General features: G+C 42.4%; 1 protein-coding gene across 8 annotated transcripts in view; it reads right to left on the bottom strand.

Annotated features, from left to right (window-relative positions):
* Positions 1-20,803, bottom strand: part of HERC3 (HECT and RLD domain containing E3 ubiquitin protein ligase 3) — a 124,253-nt gene that overhangs the window by 98,420 nt on the left and 5,030 nt on the right. For 5 of the 8 annotated variants that reach the window (XM_026509737.4, XM_026509740.4, XM_044388088.3 and 2 more), the window contains exon 3: positions 12,918-13,185. In XM_026509737.4, the coding sequence (XP_026365522.1) occupies positions 12,918-13,143 (226 nt within the window). In that variant the 5' untranslated portion in view covers positions 13,144-13,185. Of the gene's footprint in view, positions 1-5,787; positions 7,154-12,917; positions 13,186-19,154; positions 19,588-20,803 lie in introns of those variants that run through there. The other 3 variants (XM_048211921.2, XM_044388087.3, XM_026509741.4) reach the window with 3 other exon arrangements.

Raw genomic sequence — 20,803 nt, 5'->3', positions numbered from 1 at the left:
CGCTATGAGCCTGCTTCTTCCTCTCCCACTCCCCCTGCTTGTGTTCCCTCTCTCACTGGCTGTCTTTATCTCTGTCGAATAAATAAATAAAATCTTTAAAAAAAAAAAAAAAAGAATTCCATAAGGGAAGAGGAACAACAGAAATAAAGGACAAACGATGGCTTCTTCTTGATTTGTGGCTCTGGCCTGGTCATGACGACAACCAGTCCAGTGCAAGGGACAGATAGGAGGCACTTAAACTAGAACAGAGAAGAATTGGCTTAAGTCTTAGGCCCCCTCCAGTCTTTCCTGCCACAGAGCTTTCACTGGTTGGTTTCATCCACATGCACTGAAGCCCCCCCACCCACCCGGCCCCAGACACTTGAGGGATAGTCCTAAGAAGGTCTCTAGACAGCTCTGTTCGTCTGGAACACTGCCAATGTCAATGGTGCATTTAAACTGTGGACAAACTTGAAATAGTGTTTTTCTGACCCAAAGTATCTAAATCAAGGCAGTTAAATGGTAATTCATAAAGTGATTTAACAAAGGGATGGGCAATGAGGATATGGATTAAGAGTCTGGTTTTTTCTTGAGTTCATAAAATGACAAGGGAAAGAAATTCCATGGGTCCAGCGGTCCTGCCCAATGCTGGGTGAAGTGTACTGGCACCCTCCCCCCATTCAACCTAGGCTGCTGATGCACGTGTGCGTGTGTGTGTGTGTGAGAGAGAGAGAGAGAGAAAGAGAGAGAGGGAAGTGAGCAGAGAGAGAAATATCCCTCATTACTCTCTGGGGCCTGGCCCACCCCTTCCCATTCCTAACCACATTGTATCAGTTTAGAAATATAAAAAGTAGAGAGTAGCCAATACTTAATGACAAGCTAGAATGGTAAAGAAAGGAGATAGGCATCCAGATGATCTGAATTATATGCAGTGACCAAAAGGAGAGCATAAAAGAGCCAGAAGATGTATACTCATACACCATTCGCCACTAACATCTCCACAGTGCAAACACTGACTGCATTCCCCAAAACTTCTGTGCCTCAGAAACTACCTTCAGTGAAAAATGGAGAACAGAAAGCTGGGTAAAGCATGGGCTAAAACTGATAAAGTTTTATCTTTTATCTGAAAAACTGAAAAACTTCCAATTTCTCATGCGTGACTAGCTGGTTTGGGGTATCTCTATCATGTGGCACCTTAGAGTAAACAAAAAACATTCCATAATTACCTCCGCCTTCTTTCCTCCATATGAAGGAAAAAGGGGCATTTAGCTTGTGCCTCCTGGTAAGCCCAGCATGACTGGTACCTCCACTTTTCCTATTTTTCCTTTCTCTTCTCCTGGTTGCCAATACTCGTATTTCCAGCTGGGCTGGGCGGAGACCCACCGTGGCCTATCAGCAGCCCTCAGCTCCTTAAAGGAAACCATGGAACTTGCGAACTTGCGTCTAAGGGCATAATGAGCCCCACGTTCCTGCGCTACTTGGATTTTGTGCCCCACAGCCTCTGAGTACAGGCAGGATGGAGAACTCGCTGTCTTCTTCAGCACAATCTATTTCACCATGATCAGCACTATTCATACAGCACTGGGCTGATTCCAAACCAATCAATGAAAAATTCTTTTCACGTGATAAAGTACATTGACCACAAATCTATGGAAAGTGGGAAACAGGTTCTTTAAATTGTTAAGGACTCTCTGCAAGCTCTCATTATTATGACTTTGAAAAGAGGTTTTTAAAAAGCCCTAAATTGGTGCAGCCACTATGGAAAATGATATGGAGGCACCTCAAAAACTTAAAAACAGAAATTTCATACATTTCACTGGTGGGTATTAACCCAAAGAAAGCAAGAACACTAATTAGAAAAGCTATATGCACCCCTATGTGTACTGTAGCATTATTTACAATACCCGAGATATGGAAGCAACCCAAGTGTCCATTGATAGACAACTGGATAAAGAAGATGTGGGTTATATGCATATAGCAAAATATTACTCAGCCATAAGAATGAGATCTTGCCATTTATGACAACATGGATGGACCTAGAGGGTACTACACTAAGTGAAATAAATCAGAGAAAGACAAATACCATATGATTTCATTTATATGTGGAATCTAAGAAACAAATGAATAAACAAGCAGAAAAAGCAGAAACAGACCCATAAATACAGAGAACTGATGGTTGCCAGAGGCAAGGGGGATGGGGGTGGTGGGCAAAATGGGTGAGGGGGAGCAGGAGGTATAGGCTTCCAGTTACAGAATGAATAAGTCACAGGGATGAAAAATACAGCACAGGAAATACAGTCACTGTTAGTGTAGTCATATTAAGGGGGGGAAAAAGAGCCTTAAAACTCTCTTCCTAGCAACATGAATAACTCCCCATATAGTTGACAGCTGAGATGCTATTGTGACTAGACCTCCTAGAAAGTTCTCACTCTCAAATTTTAATGAAGTAAATCATATTCCTTTGAAAGTCTGAGTCCATTGCAAATGTTTTCAGTAGCTGATACAGTATCAAAGGAGAAAAATATCACAAGAAAGAAAATTAAACTTTCAATGTAACAGGCTAATTATGGCATCCAAAAAAACAGCATACTGGCAAAGCAGACCCTTGCTGGTAAAGCACTTGGGGATAAATGCAGGCTCTAAATCAGGCCCAAAAAATCTTACAACCACATCAGTGAGTTAGAGAATTGGCAAGGAGCATAACTCTGCATCACTACAAAATACCACTCCCATCCATCCACCACTGCCTTATACACAAACTCAAACCCACACATTCTGTTTAAAAGAAAAAAAAAAAAGAAAAAAAGCCTCCTATCACTGGAAGGTATTTGTATCAATCATATCAACAAATGGATATTCATAGTCACCTGGAAATGTACTTACTGCTGAAAGTAGTATTGGAAAGGGTATACTTTAGTGTTTGCTTCATTTCATGATTTTAAATTAGTTTGACAGTTAAATGTGGAAGGATCACTAATAAATGAATGCCTGATTCATGGCCCAGGTGATAATACTTGCTAAACGCACTGTTCTCAGGACGCTCATGATCTTTGCAGTCTTTCTAAAAATGAGTTAAAGTGGGGGCGCCTGGGTGGCTCAGTCGGTTAAGCTTCTGCCTTCGGCTCAGGTCACGACCCCAGGGTCCTGGGATTGAGCCTGGCATCATGACATCAGGCTCCCTACAGGAAGCCTGCTTCTCCCTCTGCCCTTTCCCCTGCCTACGCTTTCTCTCTCAAATAAATATAACCTTAAAAAAAAAAAAAATGGGTTAAACTAATAAAGCTTAGTGAGCTGAAGTAGCCGAGCTACTGCAGCTCCCTTTAGAGAAGTTCCGCTGTGTGATACTAAATCCAATGTTAGTTCTGTGAAGCCTCATAAATGGAAATATTGACAATTCAAGTCACTCTTTTATCTTCCATCCTTAAAATTCTGTGATCTTCTTTAAACAAAGATCATTCTGATCTTTATTGACCTAACCCCAGAAATCTCTCAGAACCCATACAGAACACGGCAAAGTAACAAAATAGTAAAACCTATGAGACATGTATTTATTTAACACATTTCCTACCCTATGTGCCTACCACGCTGTGCTTAGCACTTAAATACAAAGGTAAGATACTAACTCATGAAATATACAATTCCATATCATATATAATAAACATTACGAAGTCATTGCCTCATAATGATAGCTATCAGTTTTGTTCGAGGCCAGTGTCAAGGTGTTGCTGATTTCATAAAAGGAACCACAGATTATAATACGAGCAAAAATAAGATGCCATGATTCCACTTTAAGATGTCAAAGACCCTAGACCGCACACAGCATGAAATCGGCCTTGTGGAAGATGCTGTGTGTTGCTTACCCATTAGGCATCACCCACTTTCTCCTTGCACTAGAACCTTTAGGGTTGCTGGGCCCTCCCCAGTCCTAGGAGATGTGCCTTGACTATGCCAAACCGGTATTTCCTATTTCACTTACTCAGGCACACCAAGGACTGGTCTATGGTAGGCAAGTACCCCAGGCCTGGCCAATGAGACAAAGGAGGATGTTTGCAAGGGGGTTCCTAGGCAAGGTTTTCCCCATTTTTGAAAGGTGACACAAAAGAAAACTCCCCTTCCCATCTGCCTTTGAATGCAGCTGTGTAAGAATGTGATGCCTGGAACCGTGGCAGTCACCTGGTGACCATGAAGGGAGAAGCCCAAGGAAGAAGGACAACAGACTGAAGATGGCAGAACAGAAAGATGGCAAGCACCTGTGTGCCCAATGGTGTCCTTGTGCTGATTTAACCAATCCTAGAACCCTCTATAAAGAGATTTTAAGTTTTACTCATTGTTCCTGCAGAACTTTGGCTTAGTATTGTTACCTGCAGCTGAAACCATCCTGACTCACACAGGCCCATTTAAAAAAACAAAAAAACAAAACAGGGATCAGACAGGTTCAGACTCCAAAGTGATTTCTTCTTAGGCAATTCCAGAATGCAGAAAGGAAAACCACTTACTTTCTTTCAGGTCATTTAGATCCCTGCTCAACGATTCACCCCCCATCAAAGCTGACAAGAAGCCTCAAGTAATCACACACGGAATTCAGGTGGGCTCAGCATAAATTGATTGCACCCTATTTTCTAGACCTATGGCAAGATCAAATCACCTGGCTAACTGCCGCCAAACCACTTCTAGTCCTCTAGGAGCATCACCCAGTAGCCCTCCGTGTACTATAATCTCCACAGTGGCCTAATTCATTTCACTTCCCTCTGCACTTTGGACCAGAATACTGGAGGCAATGTTAACCATGGCATAAAGAGAACATATATGTATGTGTGTCCATATGTAGATAACCCATTTTTAGAGAGTGCCCAATACATATGCAAGGTATTTTTCTTGGGACCAATAAGGTAAAAGACTCCAAAAAGTTGAAAATAAAGACTATCCTTTAAAACTCAAAATATAAAAATTAGCCTAATGTGTGTAGCTTCTCTTAATAGCATCTTCCTCCTCTGTATGCACAGACCATTCATCAAATCCTATAGTGTTAAGGGAACGTATAAAAATGATCAAAGTACTTATTTTTATGTATATGTGTAATGAATTTATTAATTTAATATGCTAGAATAGTAAGATCAAAAAAATTATAATGGAAGATGTTACCACATATTATTACTACTACTGGGAGCACCTAATTGAGTCCTTACTTTGGGCCAGGCATTATTCCAAACACCTGAGATAAACTTATTAAATCCTCATAAAATCCTAATATGTAATTATTATTATCCACGTTTTACAACTAAGAAAACCAGGATACAGAGACGTTAAGCAACTTGCCCAGAGTCACACAACCAGTGAGTGGCAAAGCCAGGATTACAATACAGGAAGTCTGGCTCCAGAGTCCACACTCTTATTCATTATACTGCCTCCATAATTAGCTAACACTCCAAATTAAAATCACTCACAATAACAATTTCAACTGCTATGAGTCATTTAATACTTGTAATAGAAATTGCAATCTATGTCTTAAAATGAGTGAAAAAGTAATCCAAAATCCACAAGGATAGGAGACAGTGTATCTGCTGGAGAGTTACCAAAGATTTCAACATTACATGCTATGCAAGGGTATTCACTCAGATTCCGGTAGCTTGAAGAACTGTAAAATACCAGCTGAATAGACATACACCATCCAAACTGATACATTTCCTAAAAACATTCTACCTATTCTAGATCCATCAAGATCACAGATCACCAAGGTGTACCAGAGATCATCAAAATGACAAAACTGTTACTGCAACACGAAAATTCAGAAGTAAAGAGTGGACTTACCCACTAACGTCATGGAAAATCCCTGGAGAATTACACCATTTCCAAAGCCGCCCCTTCTCCGAACTGCTAGATTCCACTCCTCCCACAAGCTCACAAACCTAAGATAAACTTGAACTTTGTATGTGTGTGGTTGTAAAAGACGACATCTGTGAGAAGTGTGAGTGTAGCACTGTGGGCAACCTGACTTAGACCCGACTCTTCACTACAACTCTTATTTTGACACACTTAGGACCCCGGTCGCTTGCCGAGCACACAGTGAGCTGGATTATGTAATCTTTACAGGAACCACAGGAACACATCTTACATGCCCACCTAGCCTGTAAGCTCCCAAAAGGTAGGATCTGCACTAACTGCATTGTGTTCTGATGGTAACTGCAACAAATGAGGAACCTAGTAGTTTAGTCACTCAGTAAACATCTGCTGAATCAATGACTGAATGATAAGAAGTAAATAATTCAAGGAAATAAAGGAACAAAGAACAAGAGGCAAATTGCAAGGCAAAACAAAATATATCAGCCTGAGATATGAATTATCATGTGTGTTTTTCCCCCCAGAATATCTGGCAGTCAAAAGAGCATAAGAGACCAGGCTGGCAGTCACCTGATGTTCTAAAGATGAAAAGGGAATTAATTGTTTCTCCATACCTTTAATCAAAACACCTTGAGTATATCTGGCATTTAACCAGTAAATAAAAGAATACAAGCTTCTTGGTGGCCAAGTTTATATCCTTTTGTTTCTTTTGTAAGGAATAAAGAAAAAAAACAGTTTAAGAATAAAATTCTATTGTGCTTTTCCAAGCAGCCTGAGGTTAAAAAGATGTCCATTGACAAAATTCTAGGATTACTAAAACCAAACTGTCAGCACCCAAGGAAAACTGACACTCAGCTCCCTTTCCTGTTCTCCTTTACATATACCTGGGATGATAACACTGACCTACTTTATAGAACTATCATGAGGATTAATCAGCTTAAAAATGTCAAGCACATCCAGAGTAAGAGAGATTATAACACCTACAGTTAACCACTTCTACAATTAACAAATGAACTGAGTCTCTTGTATCACAGTGCAAACCACTATTAGTTACTTAGAAGGAACACTGCAAATTTTTTTAACGCTGCAAATTTTTAAAAGTCACAAATAACACTTCATGTTAAAGAATATGCACAGGTGCCTGGGTGGCTCAGTCGGTTAAGCATCTGCCTTCGGCTCAGGTCATGATCCCAGGGACCTGGGATCAAGCCCCTCATCGGACTTCCTGCTCAGCAGGGAGCCTGCTTCTCCCTCTGCCTGCTGCTCCCCCTGCTTGGGTGCGCTCTCTCTCTCTCTGTCGGATAAATAACAAAATTTTTTAAATCTTTAAAAAATTTTAAAAATAAAGAATAGGCTCATTAATAAGTACGTATTTTCTTTTTTTTTTTTTTTTTTTTTTTAAAGATTTTATTTATTTATTCGACAGAGAGAGACAGCCAGCGAGAGAGGGAACACAAGCAGGGGGAGTGGGAGAGGAAGAAGCAGGCTCATAGCGGAAGAGCCTGATGTGGGGCTCGATCCCGTAACGCCGGGATCACGCCCTGAGCCGAAGGCAGACGCTTAACCGCTGTGCCACCCAGGCGCCCCAAGTACGTATTTTCTAAAACTTTCAAGTATCTTTAAAGAAAGGAGGCTGAGTACAGACAGGAAAAATAACTTTTGATGACCCACCCCAGAAAATAAAATTATTAAATGACATTGGCTCCGGAGCTCCAGGCCTCTGAACTAGAAAGCTGTCCACTCGGCTAAGAAGAGTCACCACATCCCATAGGGTTTGATGGTCATCATCATCAGAAAGGGTTGTGCAGCCTCCTGGACCACCTGCCACCCCTAATGAGGAAGGGATGGAGCTCCTAACAGTGCAATGTTGAGACCTGAACATTTCCCATGGTACCTTCTGCCTTTTATATCAGAGTAAAGCCATAGAAACATGCACTTCGGTAATAGGAAGTCATTACAGGATGTCTTCCGTTTCCTTTTGCTCAGCTAGTTTGCTTTTCGGCAAAAGCTGATTAACATGACAGAGTTACCTCATCCTTCAGATGCCCGAGAAGAACTTGATAAGCTAGTTGAAAGTGTTACTTCTACCAGGGTTAGCAGCAACCACAGCTCTGGTAATTGATGCTTTTGAGATATTCTGCTTTATAAACCTCATGTATCAAACAGCGGGAGAGCTGTTACATATGGTGACGGGCATTATGGAAACGCTTAGGTTGAATACAAAATGTGAATGTGAATTGGATTAAATTACCTGCAAGAAAGTGAGAAACTAACTCAGGAGGAAGGAAAAGGAACCAATCATAGATATGAATCAAACAGGGTTGCACAGAAATGTTAGAGTCTGCTTATAAATGGTTACCCTTGAGGTTTCCTGTGAAAAGGTTTCCTGGAATGTCAATGCAGAATTTTAAAAATTTAACATAGTGAAGTTAAATAATTGCACCTACCACAGTTCTTGCCTACTCAAAATAGAAAGGTTAGAAGAGGTTAACATAAATTCAGAAGTGCCTAATAACACAAGGATTAGCTGATGCTAAAATCCCAATATGAAAAATCAGATATGCATGGGGAGAGGAGACCCGTGGGTTTGGCTGAAGAACACAGTGCTGACAATGTGGCTGGGTGGAGTGGGAATAAGGGAAGCAGAATAAACTAGGGTAAAATTCTTGAATTTTTTTCTATGGCCAACCAGTTTCTATTTTAGGTGAACAAAACATTTCAAGATGTGCTTAATATTCAGTTATAGTTTAGTCACTTATAAAAAGTCATAATTTGGGGGAAAAACTCATGTTTTGCTTACTTTATTAAAAAAGGAAAAAAACTAAAAATTAAAAAGTTAAAAAAGGAGGGGAGGCACACAAGTCTTCCTTGTGTGTAACTCTATGTCTTCAGAAATTATGAGATGAATTCATGGGCAAAAACATGAGAAAATTTGTTAGTAATAATCCTACAATGCTCTCATCTCTGAAACTATCCCTGATTTTGGAGGAGGTAAGGCTGATAATCACAATGTGATGGGGAGAATGAAGAAGAGAAAAGTCATGTGGGAGAGGAATATACAAAACAGTTATAATCCAACTGGGTTTTTGTTGTTTTTTTATAAGCCGGACATTGAATTTAGATGGGACTTTGATATTCTGCCCATAAAAAATGCTTCTGGGAATCACAGTGCTCTTTGCCTTTGGCCAAAGCACAAATAAATGAGTCACAGAGACACCTAACCTAGAACCCCAGGCTGCCCAATACGCTGGGAAAATATCGGACCTTTATAACTAGCAGTTTCAGTATTTGATATGTCCTTGAAATGCCCTCTCCCCATCACACACAGAGACACGCACGAAGTTGGTCACATAAGATCAGTACTAAGAAGAGAAATGAGAGTACAAGAAAAGCACAGTGGCCTCAGGTACAGCAAAAGCAGTACGTAACTATTAGATGTTCTCAAGGAGAAAAAAAAAGCCGCCCTTTAAAATCATCGTGGAATGCTTTATACCCCTGCTATGTCACAGGTATAGGATTCCTCCAAAAAAAAAAAAAATGAGTTTGTGCACCTTGCCAATTAGAGACAATGTGTATAAACTGATCAACTGGCAGTCAGACTCAAGGCACGTGTCCTGACAGAAGAGTCTCATCCCCATGCATCCCCTACCCCATCTTCTTCCACCTTTCCTTCCCCTCACTCTTTTCAATCCTTCACACTACAAAGTCCTTTGGTCTGGACAATGATGTTGAACTGAAATCACAAATCTGCGCATTGCCCCCAGAAGCATCCTGAGAAAGTGGTCTTCTATCAAGTTCCCTCCCTAGACAGCACAGGGGTTACTTGGGAGTGGCATTCCTGCGGGCCAGGACCAGCACAGGCTACCTGAAACAGGGTGTGTCACTGACATCCCCCCTGCCTCCCCGCCTAACAGCGCTCCAGGTCACAGTTCTCAATAAACACATGGAGAAAACAAGCTCATTCTCTTTTTCCCAGTCATTAAAAATAAACTCAAATGGTCCCCAATTTAGAACACACCTACCAATGAAAAAAAGTTAAAAGAGAGGGAGGTGCCCACCCACATAATCTTTCCATTCAAAGAGGCACTATTTCACAGCTGCTATGGAGTTTATAATTAACAGACAAGCTTAACCAACCACAGAAGTTTCTGGAATCTATGGTAATTTACACGAGAGCCTTGCTTATTACAAATTTAGATTACAAGCATGGAGTCTGTGGTTGAATGCAAGAGCCTTCTTGACGCACCTCTCGCTCAAGTCTCTTGCAATCCCTTAGCCTTGCCTACAGGGAGCAGCTGCAGGCTGAGGTGTTGGCCTGACCCAGTGTGCATGCGGAAGCAGGGACTGCTCCTGCTCACTCACTCCCAGAGCCCACAAACCACCCACCACTAGCGCCACGGAGCTGTCAGGAGGCTCCGCTGGAACGATGTCACATTGCACTGAGATGCGCTCACCATGGTGCCTCCCACAGGTCTTTGCTATCCATTGGACTGCAAGCTTTCTGTTTCCTTTCTCACCTGCCACCCCAGGTTGAATCCTCTCCGCCCCGGTTCTGAGACAAAGGGCAGTGTCACAGAGCAGACAGACAGGAGGGGAGAGCAGGGCAGCCTTCACAGGCCACAGGTAACTCTGCTGAGTCGTCTTCACCATTTGAAGCTACCGCATCATGAGCTACACTACAAGAGGAAGTCTCCTTTCACAGGAGAGGGGACTGAGCTCAGAAATAGAGACAGGTGGGGCGCCTGGGTGGCACAGCGGTTAAGCGTCTGCCTTCAGCTCAGGGCGTGATCCCGGCGTTATGGGATCGAGCCCCACGTCAGGCTCCTCCGCTATGAGCCTGCTTCTTCCTCTCCCACTCCCCCTGCTTGTGTTCCCTCTCTCGCTGGCTGTCTCTCTCTCTCAAATAAATAAATAAAATCTTAAAAAAAAAAAAAAAAGAAATAGAGACAGGTAACACCTACACCAGGTTTGTCCGACTCCAGAGCTCACCCTGTGTTCTCTCTGCAGTTCTGGAAAGATCTCCTCCTGGTCCCCAAAATCCTCCCTTCAAAGGCTGGCTAGGGTGAGGACAAATACTTCAAGGATCATTGGTACGAAGTGGGCCTTAAATGTCTCTAAGTCCTGGCTGAACATATGCATTCCCACAGGAAGGAGCGAGCTGTTGGACTGCAACTTGCCATGAATCCCTCTCTAGGCATTAATTGTTAGATACTGGCTTTCACTTGTGGAAACAGAACCAGAGTTTCATGTAAGATACAAGTGAGTTTTAATAGAAGGAAGGGAAAGAAGACCTTGGTTTTTACCCTTTTCCCAAAAAAACGCAAACCATTTTTAGAAATCAAAAGCCTTCCTACATATTATACTTTTATATTAATTGGTAAAACACATAATGGATAGGATTTACTAAATCAATCATGAATTGGTAGCACCACTACCGAATTTTTATTTTAATGAATAACAGAATCTACTAACAGTTGAAAACCTGTAGTATCAGATGCATTGTACATATAAAGGTATGCATCCATACGGCCCATGCTACAAATGCCTTCCTTGAAATCCCAACAGTCCAGGGCCCACATGTTAGGAAAGCCCTGGAAGAACATTGGGATTTGCTTTGGGTGAGCAGGCCTGATGGGGTGTCTTAGAGAGGGCTCCAATGAGGGAACCCGGAGGAGAAGAATGGGGAAGGAGCCCACAAATCACACATCACATACTTCATAATTTTGCTTAAGACCAACCCTACGGCCCTTTATCCAATGGTCAAATTAGTTATTTATAAATTCATAGTGACATTTGGGCAGGCGAACTATGAAACACAACCACTTGCTATGGGAGGGAATAAATATGAGAAAGGAGGGAGACAGTGTGTCATGGGAAAATTTTAGCTCATCCTGGTGCCAAACTGACCTTCCTAGATAAACACAAAAGAGTAAAATTATCTAGAAAAAAACTGTGGAAAAAATTTAGCTCATCGTGATGCCAAACTGACCCTCCTAGATAAACACAAAGGAGTAAAATTATCTAGAAAAAAAACAGCAAGGCTGTTCTTTAAAGAAGCTTCCATGTCTTCACTTGATTTGGATTGAATAAAAAAGAACAAGTAACAAACAAAATGACACACATCCATGTTAGTGTGAAAAACACAACATGGTCACAACTGAAGACCCTACCTTATCACGTCCCACCAAAAGGAGACCCATTTAAACATCATCACTACTACTCCAAAATCGAAGACTGAGAAAGTACCTCATAGATTCATACTACATATATACCCAAGGTCAAACTCACACAGAAAAAGTGGGAAGAAAATAAATTGAAATCAATGGACTTTAAATATATATACAGCACCTTTCACCCCCCATCACCAGTCTTGCCCCATATTCAACATTCCCTGTACAAGGATGGCACCTTGACAGTCATGCCTTAAAAAAAAAAAAAAAAAAAATCATAGGGGACACTCAGGTGTGTGCAATAAGCTGAGTGTTCCTGCCCCATGCGTACACACACACACTTGCTGAAGTCCTACTATGCTTCCTCCTTGACCCCCAAAGGCAAAATGGATCCTGCTCCCCAGCTCCCTCCAGCATATTCTTCAACTTACTTCACACATCCTTCCGCAGGGGGTCCCTGGTGCCACATCATCACTACCTCCCGTTCACTTATCTCTTCACACCCACACAGTGCTTAGCCCAAAACACCAAACGAAAGCATGTTGCCAAAACTGGTGAACGAACACGCAATTAGGAGGAAAAATTAGGTGAAAATGGCTCTGATATTGACTGTGTGAGGGTTACAAACCCACAAAACAGTCACAGTGCCTTAGCACTCGATTACCGGGGAAAATCTCTCTAGCTCTGAACTGACTGACCAACCTCCCTCCCCTGGCCAATGATACGACACATAGTATCTAGTAAGACGAAAAAGGAAAAGTCTGGTTTTCTGACAAAAAGACTTGAACACAAAAGTTCCAAACAATAAGGGGTCCCTGCACCAGGTCAGAGCCTCTTGAAAGATAAACACTCAGTGAGGTAATCTTCAATTCGCTCTCCCCTTTCCTCAGCCTTTCTCACCAATCACGGAGGAGGACTAGGTGTGCTCACCTGGCTTATTTCCTTCCCTCTCGTGGCCCAGCTGCCCCTTGGTGTTCAAACCGCAGGTGTAAACTTCCCCATCCTCCAGCAGGAACACGGAGTGGTTTCCTCCACAGGCCACTTCCTTGACGCTTCTGTCAGATATGAATCCACACACCTGTGGCTCAGCCACAATCCCTTGCAGGTTGGTGCTGATCCCAGGTTGGCCCAGAGACCAATATCCCCAACATAACATTGTTCTGATCCTTCAGGGAGTCATGTAGCCTAGAAGAGAGTTCTGTAAAAAAGATTAGAAAAAAGAGGTCAGAGAAAGTCACTTTTAAGTAATAAATGTAATCAATTTTAAAAAGAACACTCCCCCTAATATTCCTCAGATACCTTGCATCTCAAAATAATATGTATTAATATCATTGAAAATATTTATAGTAATGACGCTATTTTTGTTTCAGTAGGAGTTTAAAAAAAAATTTCTAAACAAATTTTGTTTGTATAAACGAATAGTGAACATAGACAGAATGTGACCTTTAGATCACCAATAAGGAACTCCGAGTACAGGAGATTCGCTGAAACAATCTTTGCAAACCATTACGGGAATAACAGTCTGGAAATTACCCTCCTAACTTCATCTTGTCCTTTCTTCTTGCTCCTTTTGAGTTTTCTGCTTATTTTATGTTTTAAAATTTTTTGAACTAATTAACTCCTTTAGGTAACCCACTGTTAGCTTGGATAGTAATAATTCACCTCTTGAAACAAAACATAATAATAAAAATAAAAATTAAATTAAAAAAAAACGAAAATGGGAAAATGTTATCTTCTCTGCCATTTCTTCTTACATATCCTTACATATCAGAGTCAAGCTTCACTTCCTACCTAAAAGCCTCTAGGGATCATTCCAGCCACAGTTAGCCTGCATCCCTCTGACACATCTGTATTGCCTTGATTGGAGACTTTCTCTGTATCTTATAACTTAACTCCTCAGCCAGATCTTAACACCCTTAAATAGGGACCACAGTATAACACACCTCTTTGATTTAGCACCTATTCAATCAACTTTTGGCTGATCACTGCTGACTCCAACCCAAAGTTTCACCACTTTTTAGAAATTTATGCTTCCCTCTCATACAAACAAAAACAAAATCTCATCACGTTCCACCAGTTCACACTCACTAGGATGGCTATAATCAGAAAGGACAGATAGTGACAAGTGTTGGTGAGGATGTGGAGAAAGTGGAGCCTTCTATGCTGCTGGGGGGAATGTAAAAATGTGCAGGTCCTTTGGGAAACATTCTGGCACTTCGTCAAAAGCCTAAATATATAGCTATCATGTGATCTGGCAATTTCACTCTGAGGTAGATATCCAAGAGATTTGCAAATACATGTCCACACAAAAGGGACATATATTTGCAAGGGGTGCCTGGGTGGCTCAGTCAGTAAAGCGTCTGACTTTGGCTCAGGTCATGACCTCAAGTTCTTGAGATGGAGCCCCCTGTCAGGCTCCCTGCTGAGCAGGGAGTCTGCTTGTCCCTCTGCCCCTCCTCACGCCTCGTGCTTGCGTGCAAGCATGCTGTCTCTCTCTAATAAATCTTCAAAAAAAAAAAAAAACTTGTACATGAATGTTCATAGCAGCATTACTCGTAATATCAAAAGGCAGAAATAAACCCAAATACCTATCAATTGATGAATGGATAAACAAAATGGGGTACTTCCACACCACAGAATATTATTTCGCTACCTATGGTAATGTTATCTGACTTATTCTTTGAGCTCTTAAGGCTTTTAGGAAGGCATGGAAAACCCAAAATAAAATATAAAACTGAATCTCAAGATGCTTTCTTAACCAAAAAGTTGTTTCTTCCCAAGATTTTTATTCCTTGTCTAGACTCTCCAACTAAAAGGACATTAAGCTTAACTGTTATTCTTTGAGTTAATTACAAAGGGAGGTGAGATAAAACACAAACGGAGGCAGGGGGTAGGATATATATATTTAAAAGACCAGCAAAATCACATAATCTTTTCGTAATTTAATTTTCCCAACCAACTTCCTTTGTCATTTTTAATGTTCCATGAATTTGTCTTTTTTTTTTTTAAAGATTTTATTTATTTATTTGACAGAGATAGAGACAGCCACCGAGAGAGGGAACACAAGCAGGGGGAGTGGGAGAGGAAGAAGCAGGCTCATAGCTGAGGAGCCTGATGTGGGGCTCGATCCCAGAACGCCGGGATCACGCCCTGAGCCGAAGGCAGACACTCAACCGCTGTGCCACCCAAGCGCCCCTCCATGAATTTGTCTTATCCCGCCTACCAATAATTACATAAGCAGCATCATAGAGCTTACTATACAACGTTGCTGTGCTAATAAGCATTTTACATCGTTATTTCATCTTCACAACAACCCTGTGCCATAAGTACTATTTTTAGCTTCATTTTTAGATAAAGCAAGCCTCAGAGACACTGAGAAGCATGCCCAAGGTCACACAGCTAGAAGGCATCAGAACCAGGCTACTAATCTAGGCCTGATGCCAATGTCCACAGTCTTATCCACTGGGCCACACTATCACCCAAGCAGGTCACCTACAGGAGCAAGAACCAAAAATTACTTGCAGAATGACTAACTGTGGTCGGGATACAACACAGGATGCCCTGCGAAGTTGAAAATAAAGTTGCCCTCTGAGAGTGAAACTAGTCAGAATTAAGAGATAATGGCTGAGATTAGGCAGCTGTAGCATTAAGCCATCCCCTTAACCAGCCAAGTACAAACAGTGCGTCTAAAAATATGACACCAAGAAGCTATGATTGTATGTCTGCAAAAAAGATCTAGAAACAATACTCACAGCGGCTTTATTCATGCTAAACAAAAATGGCAACAACCCAAATGTCCATCAACAGGAAGCTGGATAAACAGACTGCAGTACATTCATACAAGGAACACTACTCATCAATAAGACGGGGGGAGGGGGCATGGCTGAAACCCGCTTAACATAAAAGAAAGCTGCACCTCAGTGTGACACAATCTTTCTGAATAATAAAGACTAGTTTTAAAAAATTCCTCAAGGGTGCTATCAACTGCTTTTTTTAATTGATGTCCCGAAGTCCCTCTTCATCTAGTAACAAACATGCCACTCTCTTGCACAAGGGTAAGCGTGACCCTGGCCAAGCCAATCAAAGAACACTCCTCCGTGGGTGCCTGGGTGGCTCAGTCAGTTAAGTGTCTGCCTTCAGCTCAGGTCATGATCTCAGGGTCCTGGGACAGAGCCCAGCATCAGGCTCCCTCCTCAGCGGGGAGTCTGCTTCTCCCACCGCCTCCGCTGCTCCCCCTGTTTGTTCATGTTCTCTCTCTCTCTCTGTAAAATAAATTAATAAATAAAATCTTAAAAAAAAAAAAAAAAACAACCCACAAGCCATACACATGACACCCACCATGCCAGAGCCCTAAGCCCACCACCCCTAAGCCACAGACACGAGACAGCAAACCCATCAGAGAACGCCCCCTAAGCCATTGTGATTAGCTCAGGGTCAGGTTCACACTCCCAAGGGAGCCAGAGCCCCTCCCCATGAAGCTCACTGGAGCTCTAAAGGAAGACTGCCTCTTGCATCTGAAGGATAACTGAGGCTGCTGGAAGCTCTGTTCCCCGCCACACGAGGATGCCTGTAAGACATTGTGACTTTCCCAGCCATAAAGTTTCAAAGACAAGAGACAGAATGAGTCCCAGTAATGTTGCTTAGCAGGGGACCCCCTCTTGCCTGGTGCCAGCACCACCACCTTCACTCTTCTAACTGCAGCTGCTCCTCATTCTTTGTGGACTCCATGCATGTGAATTTACCTGCTCACGCAAATTTATTTGTACCCCAAGAGCAATACTTGGAGCATCTCGGCAGTCATTCTCAGATAGGGGCAGAGAGGTGAAAAATCTGAGTCACCCTACACGCACGTTCCCAGCCAAAGTCGAACAAGAGGACGCTCTGCCTTCTCGTTTCAACGCTCACACTGTAAATAAGTGGTCTTTCTGCCATCTACTTAGTGCCACACTTTTCGGATCCTGATAGTTTTTGTTGGTGATTTTGCTATTTAAAGTGCCCCCAAACATGAGAGACTATGGACTATGAGAAACAAACTGAGGGCCTCAGAGGGGAGGGGGGTGGGGGGTTGGGATAGACTGGTGATGGGTAGTAAGGAGGGCACGTATTGCATGGTGCACTGGGTGTTATACGCAACTAATGAATCATCGAACTTTACATCGGAATCCGGGATGTACTGTATGGTGACTAACACAATATAATAAAAAATCATTTAAAAATAAATAAATAAATAAAGTGTCCCCAAGCACAGCGCTGGTGCTGCCTCATGTTCCTAAGTACAAGGCGTGCTGTGCCTCACAGAGAAGATACGTTCACTCAGGTGAGCTTCACTCACACGTGAGGTACAGTGCTGCTGGCTGTGTGTTCAATGTTAATGAATCGACGGGACATAGCGAAGAAAAGGAAGAAGAAATTCACTGATCTGTACACGTGGTGGCTGTGGAAGGTGCTGAAGTAACATCTACAGTGCATGATGCAGCCACAGAAAAGACGGAAAAGTAGCTGGATCTGTGGATTCACGAGACGATTATGGTGTGTGGTGGACAGCACTGCTGGCAGGCCGAAAGCCAAAGACACGTACTGTCGCATGACTGAGGATTGGAAAAATGTTAAAAACCCTCTTGGCTAGGGTTTTGTCATAAAGAAATACTGTATACAACTAATCATTTGTAAAAAATATATATTATAACTGGGCGTCTAAACAGAAATACACATAAAACACACACAAAACAAGGCTCCATACGGATTGGCAGAGCCCAGACTCTCAGCGGGAACCTAACTAATCCCGTATTTCTAGAGGGGCCGTAGCTCAGTATTCACTAACTCAGTGTTTGCAGCGGCTCTGGAGGACATTACTATCACAAATAACAAAAATCAACTGCATATAGTCTGAATCTCCCTTTTTTGTTTGTTTAAGATCGTTCAAATTGGATTTGTCACTTGAAATTAAAAAAAAATTCCTGACTGATAATATTAATACTTACATTATTAATAATCACAGCAGGTAAGACTTAATTTGAGCTTATTCTGAGTCTGGCACTTTTTCTATGTGCTTCACAGACAGCAACTCATTTCATCTTCTATGAGGTAGGTGCTGCTATTATCACGTCTAACTCATAAATGAAAAAAAGTGGAACCAAAAAAAAAAAGGATAAAGAAAAAGAGAATACGACAGAGAATGAAGGGACTTGACTAAATCACACAATTAGGCAATGGCAGAGTTAGGATTTAAGCCCAGGGTCTGTGCTCATGACCATTATGCCATCTAAAAGGAACGTAGAAAATGGACAGCCAAAGGGTCAGAACTTCCCAATGTCTCCAGCACCATCCAGAGAGAAAGGGTACCGTTACCAGTCAACCTATGAGAAATGCTAAGTAATCACTGCCCAATAGTGGAGATGGATAGATCAGACTCCATCATATTAGTCATTAAATTCAACCAGCCGCTTGCCTCACTTAGCTTCCATGATTAACAAGCAACCTTAAATAACTTGGTTTCCAAGGCAGCTTCTACTACAGGGAAAGAACACCGTGACCAGCTGACCCAAATGTCCCAGCCTTTTTGGCATTTCTACTTCTCGTTATTAATTTGGCATCCTGGATGTATTAGCTTCTTGTAAGTCTGTCTAGCATGAGTCAGTCCTTGAGAGTCATCCGAACTCTGGGTGCTCTGGCCAACTGCAAGCCTGAGTAAGCAGCCTGATGTGTGGCCTCATCCTGATTTAACTACCATTTACTTCAAAAAAGACAAATAGAACTATTGTTCAAGAAAACTTCAAAAATCCTTCCCACCTGAGTTATAGTCATGGAATTTTCAAGTAGTCAAATAACAACTACTTACTAGGAGAAGTAACGAAAGAGGAATCACAAATAAAATGTATTCCCATGAATGGATTAAAAACCCTAATTAGAAATGTGATCTAGGTCATCACGATGCTCTGCCAAAACCATAGCAGGAGGCGCTGAAATCCTCCAGCTTTCAGGAGAGAAGTCCAGTGCAGTGCAGAGAAGCAGCCGTTAAGGCAGCTTTCACTTAAAAGTACACTCTAGAAGAACCCCCAAATCTAGAAGCGACTGGCATCCATGAACTTAAGGTCTAGCTTCAGCAATGTTCTTCATCACCTGGCATTTTGCTCTCCCAGGTCCTCCCCCCCATTCTTCCTCACTCACCGTCTCTCCCTTGCTCCTAGAGGAGTGGAATCTCTCCCTCCCTTGCAGAGCACAGTCATGAACAGCGCTGCAGAAGAACACGGGACCGCACCCTGGCTCTGCACCTACGCCAGCCACTGCAGTCCCAGCCCCTCCTTTTCCTGCCTTATTTCCCCATCACAAAGCAAAAGGAAGGAAGACATTCTGTTCCCTCCATGTCACACCTGGTACTTTTCCCAGCCCTTCTCCTCATCTGTTTTTGGTCAAAGATTCAGGACAATCTCAGAAGGGTTTAAGGGTCAAAAGGACTAAAGTGCAAGCCTGAATTAACCACATGCTAGCTGTGAACCCGTGGGGAAGATATTTAGCCATTGTTTCCTGCTTCTCTAAAATGGGGAGAAGAGTGCTTAGCAAGATGCCCAACATACAGTACTAAGTGACCAATAAATGTCAACTGCTGTATCATTGATACTCCCTAGTCCCAGCGCTCTTCCCCGAGACCCTCAGCAAACAGGACAGCCCCCAAAGGAGGCTGGGGGTCTGACTCCTTTCTTCCTCCCCATGGTTAGCATTAGCTATGTTCCACCCATTTGGTGCCACAGCAAAGCAGCACTACCACCATCTGTCCTAACTTTCATGAAGGGGATTCGAGGTTGCTAGGAGAAAGTTTTTCCGCATGTCTTTTCTTTTAAATTCTGGGTGGGGGCAGATAAAGCTCTTTTGATCAGTCCTAGTAAATTGAATGCCAAACGATAAGCTGTAATTCCTAAACTTTGTCTTATTAATCAGACTATGCACACAGCAGCCTAACAACTGATTCTTACTCCTTGTCTGAAAGTCACTGAAACCTAAATAACACTTGGGCAGGACTTCTAATCTCATTTATACTAGGGATAAGCATCCTTTCAAACAAGCTTAGAAGCCATTACCTGCATGGTGTATGGGGGGAAGGGGGATCTTGTTCAACACTGGGAAAAGACAATGCGCAAGACTTCAGGGCTCTGCAGGCGCTCCCCAAAGCCAAGCTTGAAATAAATCTGGAGCCAAAATTCAAATGCAGAATTAACTCCAGTAACAAAGAAGATTCATTCGGATGACATGCTCTATTGTTAAAAATGTTACTACCAGACAGAAATGGCACAGAAAGCAAAGAGAAGTTTTCAATCATAAGAATCCGCTCCTTGCGGCTTTCTCTCTCTCCTTCACTTCCGCGGGACTTTGGTTCTCTGACTCTGTTAGCCAGCACAGGAACCATTTCTATCCCTCCCCAGATGGTCCCATCATGGGTGGTACGTTCTTCACTACCTGGTGCTGGGCCCTGTGAAGCTAGAATGATCTCTCGGCTGTCTGTGTAAACCGTGGGCTGCCTTCAAAAGACACTTGACCAGCCTGGCAAGAACTGAAAAGCCTGATGGTGCCAAGTCAAAAATATGGAGCAACCAGGACTCTTACACACAGCTGGTGGGAGTGTAAACTGACATAACCACTTTGGGAAACAAGCTGGCATTACCCAGTGAAGGTGAAGATGTGACTAGCCCACAGCACGGCAATTTCACTCCTACACAGACAACCGACCAACGCAATCCAAGGTACCAAGCACCTACGGGGCTCCTCCACCATGCCGAGAACTGGAGATACAAAGAGGAATGAAACCTGGAAACTGAACTTTC

Source organism: Ursus arctos, unplaced genomic scaffold (assembly GCF_023065955.2).
Source record: "Ursus arctos isolate Adak ecotype North America unplaced genomic scaffold, UrsArc2.0 scaffold_9, whole genome shotgun sequence".
NCBI lineage: Eukaryota > Metazoa > Chordata > Mammalia > Carnivora > Ursidae > Ursus > Ursus arctos.
This window is presented reverse-complemented; position numbering and strand designations above follow the sequence as displayed.